Here is a 15,043-nt window from a genome sequence, read left to right on the forward strand (position 1 = left end):
CTCTTTTCCCCCAAGTTGTGTTTTCTACAGATCAGTTTCCTTTGTAGTGAGACATTAGTACGGTCAAGCGACAGACGAAGGTGCCAAGGGCACAGAAAAGAGGGCAAATGCTTCACCGCGGCTTCGCTTTCCGACGCCGCGCACGCGCCTGCTGCAAGCGCTCGGCCCTGTGAACTCTTCGTTAGCGGAAGCTGATTGAGCAAGCGCTGGTCATGTGACAGACCAGGGGGTGGGGCGGAAGGTTTCAATATGGCTGCGCCCATGTGGAACGAGTATCGGGTGTGTTTACAGCGTGCGGCTGACGTTTTGTGCGCACATGGATCGAGGGGATTTCTTGGTCTCCCTGACGGTGAGAGAAGGAAACGCAAGCAGCGTTGCCGGATTCATTTAAGGAAAGGGTGGGGCGGCGGGGGTGGGGATGAACGACCCGGTGGTGAGATTTTGTTCAGCCTAAAGGCATTTACAGATTTGACCCTCCTAAACTGGAATAAAAAAAAAAAATTAAAAAATTGTCCAGTAGCACCTTAGAGACCAACTAAGTTTGTTCTGGGTATAAGCTTTCGTGTGCATGCACACTTCTTCAGATACCTAAACTGGGATCCTAAATGGGTTCAAGGTTTTGTGCGTACAAACTGTCCTGCCAGTGTGTTTGGCAGAGAGCTTGTTTTGCTTTGTTAACTATCCCCAATGTGTCTAGCTTGGCTTGTTTGTGTGAGCTTCCTGAAGAATCTTAAACGTTCTGGGAGCCTCCAGGTTTGTTCTCCATCTTGTGGTGGGTGATCAGAATGGCAGGGTGGTGGTAGAAGTTAGGCCTACTCCTACATAAGCATGGTTAGGATCGGAGCCTGTGTTTGTGTGTGCGCACACATTGAGAAAAGGAATTCAAAGGAAAAAACACTCAGAAGCACTAGTTTTATTTGTTGTAGTTATGGCTGATTACAGATATGTGATGAGAAGCTAGAAGGATGTTGCTTGTCAAGTGATGGTTTAAAAAACCACTTACAGTGCCATCCTATCTATGCCTGTGTACTCAAAGGTAACACCAACTGAGTTCAATAAGACTTAATCTCTGGAAATCTAAGATTGCAGGATTTGCAACCTTAACTCTGTAGGTTGTCAGAGCAGTGTATACGGGAAAGTAGTATGTATGGCTTAGTGTGAGGTAGAGAGCATTACAGTGCAGTCTAACCATGTCTTCTAGGAAGTAAGTCCTATCAAATTCAGTTGGGTTTACTCACAGGTAATTGGGATTAGGGTTGCATCTGTAAACCATAAACATAGGTTGGAGAGAACCCTGCTTTGAGCAAATTCTCAAGTTTTCCACTACAGATTGTTCTTTTTTTAAGAATACCAATCTCTACAGAATAAAATTGCAGAAGTGTGTAAGGATATGAATAAGGGATGATTTCTGGGTATGAATATGCATACCTGACTTTTTTCTTGGCAGTTACCTTGTTTGAGGAGAACATATATAAAATACTATTTTTTTAATTTGCGATTCATGGCACTATACTGAGTAGCTCTTGGAGGTCTAGAAAGATTTAACAATCCAATCCTTAGCATATTTTTTTGGAAGAAGTTCAATACAATTTATTTTCTTGCAGTTGCAGGCTTCATGCAAATTTGGGGAGGATTTGCAGGCCCCCAAGCAACATTTTATCAGCCCCATTACAGACTAGTAGCTTTATATCCATTGTAACACATCCTGCATATATTTGTGTAATAACATGGAATTGGATAAGTAAATAACATGACCAAAACAACAACAAAAAACCCAAACCCAAACAAACCCCATACTGCACTAGAGGCCTAATCTATAATTTAGCCTGACTTTTCTCCCCCACACAGTAATGGACTTTCGTGGCCTCTTCCTTGCTGAGTATTTTAGACTATCAGGTTCCTGTTTAATTGTACTGATTTTCATTCTCTTTCCTTGTACCATTTGGGAAAACAATTGGCATTTGGTGGCTTTTAGTTATAACCAACCGCCAGCATAGGAGCATGCCTTGTAAATCTGTTTTTTATCCAGTTTTAGAAAAACAAATGTACAGTGGTACCTCAGGTTAAGTACTTAATTCATTCCGGAGGTCCGTACTTAACCTGAAACTGTTCTTAACCTGAAGCACCGCTTTAGCTAATGGGGCCTCCTGCTGCCGCCGTGCCGCCAGAGCATGATTTCTGTTCTCATCCTGAAGCAAAGTTCTTAACCTGAAGCACTATTTTTGGGTTAGCAGAGTCTGTAACCTGAAGCAGATGTAATCTGAAGCGTATGTAACCTGAGGTACCACTGTATTGTAAAATAAAATTAACAAATTAGAAACATTGAACATATTATGTTGCTAATTTGGCATAGCATTGTATCACCTCAATGAAAATAGTAAGTTTAAAAGCTCTTTACCTTGTGTGTGCGATTTCAGCCAGCCACCAAGCATGTAAAGCTGAAATTGTGCAAGTTAAATGCGCACAAGAAGTGAGTCAGTTGTATAACAACTAATTAAAGTAATAATTGACCATCACTATTTATCAGTTCTCCATTTGTAAGTTGAGAATATGTTCTTATGAAGCTACATTATACTATTTAGCAGCAAGGTCAACTTATACTCACACCCTATCAGATGCTGGCCTTTTATTGTTTTCTCTGACTGTCAAGGTTTTGGCAAAGCTGTTTCCCTTAAATTCTTTTAAAATGTTGGAGATTGAACCTGACAGCATGCAGCAGATCATTCACTGTGCTATGGGCTCTCCTCAAACATTTTCGAAGTTAAACAGGTCCAGGCCCCTCACCATCACAGCCCTGAAGCAGACCCAAACTAGAAACCCTACACACAAAGGTGACAGAACACATTTGCCTTGAGCTGCAAAGGCAGTTGCATGCAAATACTTCTATTTATCAGCTTTCAAGCTGCAGATGTAGCATTGCAAAAGGGGGTGACTAAATCCCCATGTTGTGATAAAAACAAAACAAAAAACCATTACGGTTTTCCACAGATGGAACAAACAGCAAGATATTTGTGCTCTCCTGCAGATGCTCCATTAGCCACTTCATGAATTTAAATTACGTTTAAGATACAGAAGTTTGAAATCCAAAGAAGCAATTAGTAACTTTTGATTCATGCTTTTTGCCAGGTGGCTAGATTAAAATTGGATCAATTTTGTTTTCCCCCTTTTTAATCACTTGTTACAGATAAGAATTGTGATGGAGAAGAAGCTAGAAGGATATAACTTGCAGGGGGTTGCAAAATCAATGCATGCAAAATAGCCAAGCTGATTAGAAGAGTAATTAACTTATTGATTAAAACTTTAACTGTGGCCAGTGAGTCCCTCTTGAATGGTATGGAAAAGAATATCGGAAGTGGGGGTGGCTTCCCTGGGCTTCTGCTATCAAGATATTCAGCAGTACTTTGTGAGCTGAAATTAATTACTGTTTGATTTATTTTCAAAGAAAATGAACATTTGATGTATCTTTGGGCCTTGGTTTGGAAGAACATGCTGCTCATGTGTGTGTATGTATGTGTTTTAAGACAACACCATTTAATTTTGCAATGTGGTAATGAAGTCTTGCAGGTATGTTATCAACATTTTAGTAGCTTATAGAAATCCTTATTAGCCCACCTAATACACATTACACTTTGAAGATGGCTTGGGAACTGCAGCTGGTACAGAATGCAGCAATTAAAATGCTTGTGGGTGACTGGTGATCCTATCGCACCAATTCCTTGCTATTTATATTGGCTTCCTGTTCATTTCTAAGCCCAATTTAAAGTGCTGGTTTTGGCCTTCAAGGGCACAAGTTATTGAGGGTGAATCTGTGGCCCTCCAGATATTGCCTGTCATCCCTGACCATTGGCCAAGTTGGCTGCGACTGATAGGACTTGTAGTTCAGCAACACCTGGAGGGCCACAAGTTCATCTTCCTTCCTAAATGGTTTGGACTGGGTTATCTGAAGGACTCTTCACCTGTATGAACCTGCCAGAACTTTAAGATTTGCACCCAAGGCCTTGCTCTTTCTGGCCCACCAGTGAAAGCTGTTAGTTTGGAGGGAACCAAGAACAGGGCCTTTTCACTTGTGACCCTGTACCGTTAACATTCCCTTTCTAGAGAAATGCCAAAGGCCCTTAAAGTCATTTTTAGTCCAGCCTGTGTCTGTCTAAATTTAGTGTGCTGTTCTTTTAAACCATGTTATTGCTGCTGCTTAAAAATTAAGGGGTTGGTGGAGTATTTTATTGCTGCAATGGTCGTGGTGATGTTTTGTTTTTAACTGTGAAAACCACCTTGTGAGGACAGTGTGCCCTAAAGGGTGGCTTACAAATCTTCTAAATAAATAGCCTCTTGATATATTTTGTTTGGCCAGTTGGTAATGTAGTCTTGTCTGACCTGCCTGTGTCTTTGCAGATTTGAAATAATTTGAATTGGTTCAAAATGGCTGCATGAGAGAGATACTATACGCAGGGGCTGTGTTGGTCCTGTTTACAATTTGGTGCTTAGTATAATTCTATCAATTCATAAATATTAGCTATCTGTTCATGTCCTTTTGTTGCTGTTCCTGCATACTTGTATTCCACAGCAATTTCTTATGCTAATGGCATATCCTTCCAACATAATATGTGTATATCATCAAATTTGCAGATGACACCAAACTGGGAGGGGTAACTAATGCCATGGAAGACAGAATCGGGATTAAAAATGACCGTAACAGATTGGAGAACTGGGCCTTCACTAACAAAATGAATTTCAGTAGGGGCAAATGTAAGGTTCTACACTTAGGCAGGAATAACCAACTGTACAAATATACGATGTGGGGCACCTGGCTTACTAATAGTACATGTGAAAAGGATCTAGGGGTTTTTAGTGGACCACAAGTTTAACATGAGTCAACAGTGTGATGCAGCAGCAAAAAAGGCTAATGCTATTCTAGGCTGCATCAACAGAAGTATAGTGTCCAGATCAAGGGAAGTAATAGTGCCACTCTATTCTGCCTTGGTCCGACCACACCTGAAATACTGTGCCCTGTTCTGGGCATCACAATTTAAGAAGGATGTTGACAAGCTGGAATGCGTGCAAGTGGAGGGCAACCAAGATGATCAAGGGTCTGGATACAGTTATAATCTGTCTTTGAAAATTTTGTTCAGGAGTACTAGTGGGTGACTAGTGCTCTTAAAAAAAAATCAAAATAATCTACTAGCCCTTGTAGTTATGGGGCAAAATGTACAGGTACTGTCTAAGAGATTTCTGTGAAATGAAAGTGAGTGGGGTGTGGCCACCTTGACTATTTTTCCTGATAGTGATGACTGTTCCCTGCCGCTATTAGATAGCAACTGTCCCCCTCCCTCTGTGTGTGTGTGTGTGTGTGTGTGTGTGTGTGTGTGTGTGTGTAATTAATATTGTGTGAACTCCAGAATCAGGACCAGCAAGGATAAGTTTATTGGGGTGGTTGTCCCTCTGATTTTGTGTTATTCTATGCCCAGGCTCTAAAACTGTGGCTTAGAGTTGGCTTAATATCCTGTTTTGCTTGCAAACTGGTAAAGCAGCGTTTCCAGGTTTGCCCTTAAATGGAAGCTAGGGGTAAAACCTGAAACCTGGTTTGTTCAGCTGCTTGCACAAAGGGAGGAGCAAAGCAGCAGAAATGAGGCTCTGTGCGCCATTGCACAACTTGTACATTTTCTGGTTTATTAAACTGAGAAATTAATCATGTGAACCTGCCCAGCGTGCCCTTAACTTGACCTGCCAGTAGAGCCAGTGTGGTGTAGTGGTTAAGAGCGGTAGACTCGTAATCTGGTGAACCAGGTTCGATTCCCTGTTTCTCCACATGCAGCTGCTGGGTGACCTTGGGCTAGTCACACTTCTCTGAAGTCTCTCAGCCTCACTCATCTCACAGAGTGTTTGTTGTGGGGGAGGAAGGGAAAGGAGGTTGTTAAACACTTTGAGACTCCTTAGGGTAGTGATAAAGTGGGATATCAAATCCAAACTCCTCCTCTTCCTCCTCCTCCTCCTCCTCTTCTTCTCCACCCCCCACTCCAGTTAACATGAAAATTTTTCTTTTCTGTTTCGAAGGCTGGTGGGCTAGCTGGAGTGTGTGTTGACCTGATATTGTTCCCCTTGGATACAGTCAAGACAAGACTGCAGAGTCCTCAAGGATTTAAGAAGGCTGGTGGCTTCCGTGGCATCTATGCTGGTGTTCCTTCCATTGCTGTAGGGTCCTTTCCAAATGGTAAGGAGGCCATTTATATGCTCTGTATTTGTGATCAATGCTGCTGCCTCTTAACTAACTGCTAGTTGGTTTCAGGCCTGAACTTTGCTAGTACTTCTGAAAAATGCTTGAAGGCATCAAGATGGTGTGAAAATAGGCCCCTTATCTTTTGGATACTATTATCCTTCTCTTTCATGAGAGAAATCAGACCAGATAAAATTTTGGATTTATCTAGTACAGTGGTTCTCCAACTCACCCATCCAGACCACTTGGAAATTACTGAGCGTCTTGGCAGACCACTTAATTATTATTAATTGGGCCAGTGTGGTGTAGTGGTTAAGAGCGGTAGTCTCGTAATCTGGGGAACCGGGTTCGCGTCTCCGCTCCTCCACATGCAGCTGCTGGGTGACTCTGGGCCAGTCACACTTCTTTGAAGTCTCTCAGCCCCACTCACCTCACAGAGTGTTTGTTGTGGGGGAGGAAGGGAAAGGAGAATGTTAGCCGCTTTGAGACTCCTTAAAGGGGAGTGAAAGGCGGGATATCAAATCCAAACTCTTCTTCTTCTTCTTCTATTTTCCTCCACTGCGGGAATTGTAAGGTTCTGTGCTAGATGCTGGATGGTTTTCAGTTGTACGTTTTGCTCCTTTTCTTTCTTATACTTGTGTTTTACTGTATTGCATTTTGAATTCCATATAATTCTATGGGATTCAGATGGTAAGGGTTCTTCACAGACATGCCACAGACCACCTGAATGAATCTTACAGGCTGCTGGTGGTCTGCAGTCCACAGTTTGGGAACCCCTGATCTAGAAGTAATGGTTATAATAATCATAGGTAACACGTTTACAAGTGATGAAATGGCTGTAATCCTTGCAACAACTCAGAGGCAAGTCAGTATAATTGTCTCCATATTGCAGGTGAGGGTGTAGATGGGGACTGAGGCTTAAAGAGTGGATTCTTAAGACCGCCTTGTAAGTACATGGCCTAGTAGAGATTCAGACAGGGCACACCCTCATTGTAGCTCAATCCCTTAACTGCTATGGGCCAGATTCAACTAACTGGTTCTCCTTCCCTGCATGCCCCGCCCCCCCAGTTGACTCAGAGCCTGGGTTTGGAGAACAACCAGAACAGCGCAGGGAGAGGAGAGTTTGCTTCGTCAGTGCAAGCCCTTCTGCCCACACTGACAGAGCAGTCTCCTCTGTTGCTTTGTTGAATTCTTCCCTCTGTTTCACATTTAGCCCAGTATTGTGCATAGCTGTCAATTTACAGATTTGAAAATAAGGGACCAGCAGCCTCGAAAATAAGGGATCAGCAGCCAAAATAAGGGATTTTGCTATTGTAAAGAGTTACATACATTGGTAGGATTGACGGCTGCTGTCAATACGGCATGAGATGGTTGCGGCGCCGCAGCAGCCGCTGAAGCGCCGCCCTTCTGCATCCCTCCCCATCCCCTTCTCTTCCTTTTCCCTCAGGCCGCCTCCTCAGCTGCCACCACCAATGCCGCCTCCGGGCTCACGGACGAGAGTCTCTCTCCCTCCCTCTCCCCTCTCGGGCGGGGAAGGGCCGATAGAACTCCTCGCGCCAGGATGACGGCGCCAGCGCTCTCTCGCGTGGAGGAGGACCCTGAGCCGCTGCTTCCCTCCCGAGCCGGGCGAGCATGAAACCCGGGAAATTTAAGGGACATCATCAGTAAGGGACAGCAGTGGGACACGGTGCTGGGATAAGGGAGTTTCCCGCCAAATAAGGGACAGTTGACAGCTATGACTCTGTGGTTTTGCTTTTTAAAACCATAATTTTGCTGTGTTCAAATGCTGGGAGTCCACACTGCAGTTACAAATTTGCTGTTGCTGCTTCCCTAGCGCATATCACTAGAACATGGCTTAGTGTTACATTTGAACAGGCTTGCTATAAATGTTGAATGAACTTAAAGAAGCAGGGTCAAGCAATACCCTTACTCTTTCTGAGCACTTTCAGCTTGACTTCGGCTGGTGGATGTTATTGAAAGTTTACAGAAGCATCCTCGGGCACCTTCAAACCTTCCCAGCCCTTCATAAGATGATATGAAAATTTTCTCTTCTCCATCGTCTCTGCTCTTATCTCCTTTTGGAGATGATAAGCATCTTTTGATTAGCAACAGAGGGCGACAGACAGAGGAGCCCTGTCACACAATTAAAAACTCTTCCTCTTGGCAAAGTTCACTCCTTTTGTTCTGCACCATTTGCATTTTTACAGCACAATCCTCTGCACATCGACTCAGAAGTTCAGTTCAGTTGAGCTCAATCGGACTTACGCACAGGTTGTTGTGTAAATGGATTACAGTGTTACATTCTGAACTGCTTTCTGTTTATTGGGATGCAGCAAGAGTTAGGCATTTTAAACGGCCTTTGATTGGACAGAAGGCAGATTTTTAGACCCCTTTTCCGTGCAAAATACTGTATTCACTTGAATTTAATGCGCACCTTTTCTGGCCAAATTACGTTGTGAAAATTAAGGTGCGCATTGGATTTGATGTTGCATTAGACTCGAGTAAATACGCTACTGCGGCGGTTTCAACATCTAGCTTTACTTCTATGCCACCATTTTGGTATTTTGGATTTGTGGCTTTTTAAGGAAAAGGGAATATTTACAATAAAAGGTGACTAGAGCTGGTGTTTCTGAACACCTGGAAGTCCGACTTGAATGTTGAATTCCTCATTCATGTACAGTCTGCAGTGTAATTCCCCACCTTTCTTTTAAAACTTCATTGAGTTTGCAGTGTTTGGGTTCCAAGTTATTTGAGTACCAAGGCGTTTGAGAACCAAGGTACCACTGTAGGTTTTTTTCTAGCACTGCTAGAAGGCCACTGCCTTCTCCCTGCTTCTGGAGATTTTCATTCTGAATGATGTGCAGTGGGGCAGGGATTTTGTCTGGACACTTGCCTTGGGCGAGATGCTAGGAGATCTTCACCTTATAGCACTTGAAGTGTAGTCGACGTTGCACCCACAGTTTCATGTGCTATCGGAGGGGACCCCTGAGTAGCTTAACAGACACTATGTCTTCTGTTTCAGCTGCTGCCTTTTTTGCCACCTACGAGTTTACAAAAGCCACGCTCCGCAAAGATGCCTCTCCATATTTATCTCCTCTCACGCACATGCTGGCCGCTTCCTTGGGAGAAGTAGTAAGTAGAAGTTTGAATCTGTTTTTCCCGACTGAGGGGGGTCATTTTGCAAGGGATTTCTGCCACCATCGGCTGCCTAATGTAGGCTTTGGAAGGATAACGAACCCATTGGTAGCGTTGATCTATATCCAGAGGGACAAGATGTATCACGAGGTCTAAAGCAGGGCAGGTTCGGTATCTGGAGTGTTTATATCTTGCCAGTTAACTGAAAATCTTGAGGCAGCTTTAAAATATATTTAAAATGAAATAAAATGCACAAGAGTTACTATGCTGGGTGGGGGGGATTCTATGTACCGTACTTTTCTGTGAATAAGACTAGTTTTTTTTCTTTAAAAATCATGCTAAAAGTGGTGGTCGTCTTATACATGGGTAGTGCATAGGTGGACGTTTGATTGGTTGCTGCCGCGGCCGTTAGCAGCTATTGTGCGTGTTATTGGTTGCTGCGTCAATGGGTGGTGTTGATTGGCTGACGATTGGGCGGGCGATTGGCAGCTTCTGCTGGTGAGGGGACAGACTAGTGGCGGATTTTGCGACGCGTGTGGGTGCGCGATTTTCGTCAAGAAAAGCTCAACAACTCTGTGCAACCGTCCGCAAAAAAAGCCGACAATTCTGTGCCATCTCCCCCCATTTTCTTAAATTTGAGTCCCCCCAAATAGGGGGCGTCTTATACATGGGGGTGTCTTATACAGTGGTACCTCAGGTTACACACTCCGCTAACCCAGAAATAGTACCTCGGGTTAAGAACTTTGCTTCAGGATGAGAACAGAAATCGTGCTCCAGCAGCACAGCAGCAGCAGGAGGCCCCATTAACTAAAGTGGTGTCTCAGGTTAAGAACAATTTCAGGTTAAGAACAAACCTCTGGAACGAATTAACCCGATGTACCACTGTACACAGAAAAGTATGGTACGTTTTACCCTGGTTCTCTGCTGGCCTGAAAGTTTAAGCAATTGGTTTGAGTCGAAGTCCTCCTGGGCCAGGACTTTGTCATGTTGCTGCTGCTGTCTTTCACAGCCTCTGGCGGTAGATGCAGGAGACACTTGTGGGCTGCCCTCCAGAGAAACATTGCTATGCATCCGTTGCTTTCCACTGAGCCCTTCAGAAAGAGTTGCAGTGTCTTGGATGGACCATGTTCTTTCTAGCGGGGGGGACGGGACGGGACGGAAATTGCAGCTACTGTGCTATTTGAGGCTTTAGAATCTTATTTCTTGTTAAGAGAAGCATTTTCTATAGAGACTTCCCTTAGAACATCAGTTACATTTCAGGGCGACTGTCTCCCTGTCAAAGGAGCACTCTGCAGACGCCTTCTAAAATGTGTGTGTTTGTGTGTGTGGGTTTTAACACGTCTTTCCTTCTTCTTTTTGATAAGAAGCCAGGCTGCAAAATATTTGAAATTTGGAGTTTGGTTCAGTTTCCTCAGAGGTGAGGCAAATGAGGGGGAGATTCATTCCCCTCCTCCCCACCTCCTATCGATTCTTACTTGATTGATCCCTCCCCCCTTTTGGCGTGTCCCAAATTGCACGCAAAATGGTGAAAGTTGTAATTATAGTTTTATTGATTAGTCATTAGGTTTTTAATCAAGCCGTAACCACTGGGAAAGGCTATTATTTCGACATCCCTCCAAATGTCTTAATTGCTTGGTTGCAACCAGCGGCTTGTATGTTGCTCTGCAAGGAATGAGCCAAAAGCACAAGTAGTAGTAGTAGTAATTAATAATAATAATAATAATAATAATAATAATAATAATAATAAATTTATTTATTTATACCCCACCCACCTAGCTGGGTTTCCCCGGCCACTCTGGGCGGCTCCCAATCGAATATGAAAAACACAATACAGCATTAAACATTAAAAACTTCCCTAAACAGGGCTGTTGTGTGCCAGAATTGCGCAGACGCCTCTCTTAGCATTTTCTGGCCAGCTGGGCTATTGCCAAATTGCTGCCCTTCTCTAGAATGCAGTGCTGATTAGGAGATTATTGTGTCTGCCGTTTCTTCTGGATTCCTAGGCACCTTTGGGGGAATTGATTTTCTCTCCTGTGGCCAACAGGGGTGTCCCCCTGCAGGACAGCTGCCTCTGCAGAATTGGTCATTGCCGCTACCTCTGTTATCTCCCCGGCTTTGAAGCTGGAGGCGCTTCAGAGCCATGGGATTTCATGTGAGTAGGGAAGCAATGCTCTTGAATCCTGTTGGTTACCACCGGCTGGACTCAGTTCTGTTGTTTTCATGCTCTTTTCCTTTACAAGTGCAGAGTGTGGACCTGTGTTGGCTAGGTAGATGCACTGAGAGACAACTCCAGATCTACGCAGGGCATCAGCTTTTGGCTCCTGATTCTAAGTGTGTTTCTTGAGGGTTCTGACAAAAGAATGGAGAACTAGTGGGTTGCATGCAAAATAACACAAGCGGTAGAGTCTAACTTGAGTAATAGAATCATAGAATTATAGAGTTGGAAGGGATATTCTAGCCCAACCCCCTGCAATGCAGGGATTTTTTTTGGAGAGGGTTAGGGAAATATTAGGGGAATAATAATAATAATAAATAATAATAAATATTTTTACTATTTATGCTCCCGGCCATCTGGCTGGGCCTCCCCAGCCACTCTGGGCGGCCTCCAACAAAATATTAAAATACAATAGTCCTTCAGATGTTAAAAGCTTCCCTAAACAGAGCTGCCTTCAGATGTCTCCTAAAAGTCTGGTAGTTGTTTTTTCCTTTGACATCTGGTGGGAGGGTGTTCCACAGGGCGGCTGCCACTACCAAGAAGGCCCTCTACCTGGTTCCCTGTAAGTTAGCTTCTCGCAGTGAGGGAACTGCCAGAAGGCCCTCAGCGCTGGACCTCAGGGTCCATCTTGATGTCATTAAGAATCAGAATGGCTTCAGAATTGTACAGACATGTGGTTTATACACTTATGTATGTGTGTTCATCTTGTGCACTTATGAACATTTATTCTATATTTGAGACCTAAGAATTCTTATAACAATGGCACCAATCTTTCTAGAAGGGTACAACTTCACAGGAGGGAGCGGGTGGCGCTGTGGTCTAAACCACTGAGCCTCTTGGGCTTGCCGATCAGAAGGCCGGCAGTTCGAATCTGTGTAGCAGAGTGAGCTCCCATTGTTCTGTCCCTGCTCCTGCCAACCTAGCAGTTCGAAAACATGCCTGCACAAGTAGATAAATAGGTACCGCTGTGGCGGGAAGGTAAACAGCGTTTCCGTGCGCTCTGGCACTCACCACGGTGCCCCTTTGTGCCAGAAGCGGTTTAGTCATGCTGGCCACATGACCCGGAACGCTGTCTGTGGACAAATGCCGGCTCCCTCGGCCTGAAGCGAGATGAGCGCCGCACTCCATAGTCGCCTTTGACTGGACTTAACCGTCCAAGGGTCTTTACCTTTACAACTTCAGGATGCTGACAGAGCCTTCTTGTGTTTAAATGTTCACCATCACAAACATTTCTGACATATAGAAAGCTGTTGTGTTAGTGCAAAGAGTTATAGGCAAGACTGCTCCATTTCATGCTAGCTTTCCACATTGCAATCTGCTCTCTCTGTCATATAGGGACAGGCATCTGGTCTGAATCGGATCTCAAAAGTGTGGGCAGGTTGGAAGCACCCCTGCTCTGTAAAGCTTGAGCAATATGGCCTGACTGCATATCTTGGCTGGATCTCCTGTATTTCCAAACAATCTCCAAAGTGCGCACTGTACCTTGAGTGAATTGCATGTGAACACATGCTCCGTAAATGCATTCTGTGTACAGGGATTAAGCTGCCATGTCGTAAAGTCATTGAAGCACTTGGCTGCAAAATCTTGATGTTCTGCAAGTTGCAGAACCTAGGCCTCGGCAGGAGTTGTCTCTTGAATGAATCATGCTAGCTTCTGAAATATTCATAAACTACTCAAGACTCTTTCTGTCATGCAAATGTTGGATGTTCTGCCAGGGCTCCTAAACAGCATCACATTTGGCAAAAAAAAAGGGGGGGGGCTGCAGAGAAAATGTGTTTTCCTGCCATTAGGACCTGGTGGAGAATACAGAGAAGAAGGGCAGTTATATTGGAAGGAAGCTCAAATTCAGGCTGCAGCTGGAAATTGACTGTAAATAAAGATGAATAGAGGCAGAGAGCTGCAGATGCCGCCAGCAGATTAATCACACAATTAAAGGCTGAAACCAGCAAATTAGAATCTGTCAAATACATAACCAGCCAGCCAAGGAATCTTTCCAATGCCTACCTTTTTACACTATCATGTGTTTCTTTTCTGGGGTGCATACTCCCCCATCCCATCCTGGCTGCTCCAGTACAGTGGTACCTCAGGTTAAGTACTTAATTCGTTCCGGAGGTCTGTTCTTAACCTGAAACTGTTCTTAACCTGAAGCACCACTTTAGCTAATGGGGCCTCCTGCTGCTGCCGCGCCGCCGAAGCACGATTTCTGTTCTTATCCGGAAGCAAAGTTCTTAACCTGAAGCACTATTTCTGGGTTAGCAGCATATGTAACCTGAAGCGTATGTAACCTGAGGTACCACTGTACTTGGATCTCTGACCTGTTGGCAAACTCTTGTTGTTTATGAACATTTTTTTTTAAAAATAAATGCATACTTTTTTGTGGACTGGTGAACAGGATGGTACTGTCTTCATGAACCAGTCGCAAGTGAAGCCCCACACAGAGCACATTGCGGTAGTCCAAGCATAAGGTTACCTGCGCCACTTGGGCCTCCATGGATTAAAATGGTTCCAATGTCATGCAGTTTATGCTTCCCCAATAACAAAATGCAATATTTGCCTCAAAGCTGGCATGGCAACAGCAGCATGCGCAATGACTTGTCCATCAAGATTACCCGAGTTATCCAAGTGTGCAGCCATGAATAGATCAGCTCGGCCCTCATCTAAAGGGCTGTTCCCTTGTGGGCTCGCCCACCCGCTAAGAGGTTGATTGGAAAATGCACTTGTCACTCCAGAGACACACTCTCACTCTGTATCAGAGGGTCCTCCACAAAGCTAGGGTGCCCCAACATCTTTTATAAGGCTATTGGGTAGTCAACTCTGATGAAGCCCAGTCTCCTCCTTCACAAGAGTTTTGGTGGAGGTGATGTTAGGAGAAGTGGGTTTCTGGGTAACACGGAAGGCCAAGTGGCAGCCATCAAGTACACCCCCAGTTTCCTCTCTCCTCAATGCCGGGGAAAAAACATCCCAGCAAAACAACAACAAACAAACCTATGGTCACGTAAAGCATACTCAGTAAACACACGAGACGTAACCGGCTGTGTTCTTAGATAAATAAGGTATACTATTCATTGTATCAAACCTGAAATTTCAATGGAAGTAGCATGCAGTAAGCAACCATTCCCACAATTACTACTTGCAAGGGTGTCCTATGACACATTCACTCTTTTCTAAGTTACGGGGGGGGGGGGGAGGGGAGCAGGAATTCACAACTGCATATGAATGCCATCCGTGTAAAAACACGGTAGCATTGTCGCTAGATCAACAGCACATGCAAGGTATCAAAAAAAGAACTAGGGACAATTACCTGATTCTGGGTAAATAAATAGATCTTTTAGTTAGAGCTCTTAATGATAACTACCATGAAAAGAAAATATGAATGAACATAGTCTGGGCATGGTAGTAGCTGCGGTCTGCCATAAGAGCCACTGTCCTGTAGTATCACATATGAGCTTTAACTACTGATGAAGCCCAGGATGACAAAACAA

General features: G+C 44.2%; 1 protein-coding gene across 5 annotated transcripts in view; it reads left to right on the plus strand.

The window, feature by feature from the left end:
• Positions 1–222: 222 nt before the first annotated feature.
• Positions 223–15,043, plus strand: part of SLC25A26 (solute carrier family 25 member 26) — a 116,721-nt gene continuing 101,900 nt past the window's right edge. For 4 of the 5 annotated variants that reach the window (XR_014545047.1, XM_083602402.1, XM_083602403.1 and 1 more), the window contains exons 1-3: positions 227–349; positions 6,052–6,208; positions 9,234–9,343. Coding sequence is in view for 4 of the 5 variants with exons in the window: in XM_083602402.1 (XP_083458528.1) it covers positions 317–349; positions 6,052–6,208; positions 9,234–9,343 (300 nt within the window). In the remaining variant the exon portion in view is untranslated. Of the gene's footprint in view, positions 350–6,051; positions 6,209–9,233; positions 9,344–15,043 lie in introns of all 5 variants that reach the window. The other variant, XM_083602401.1, reaches the window with a different exon arrangement.

The sequence above is a fragment of the Podarcis filfolensis genome (genome assembly GCF_964270895.1).
Source record: "Podarcis filfolensis genome assembly, chromosome: 2".
Lineage (NCBI taxonomy): Eukaryota > Metazoa > Chordata > Lepidosauria > Squamata > Lacertidae > Podarcis > Podarcis filfolensis.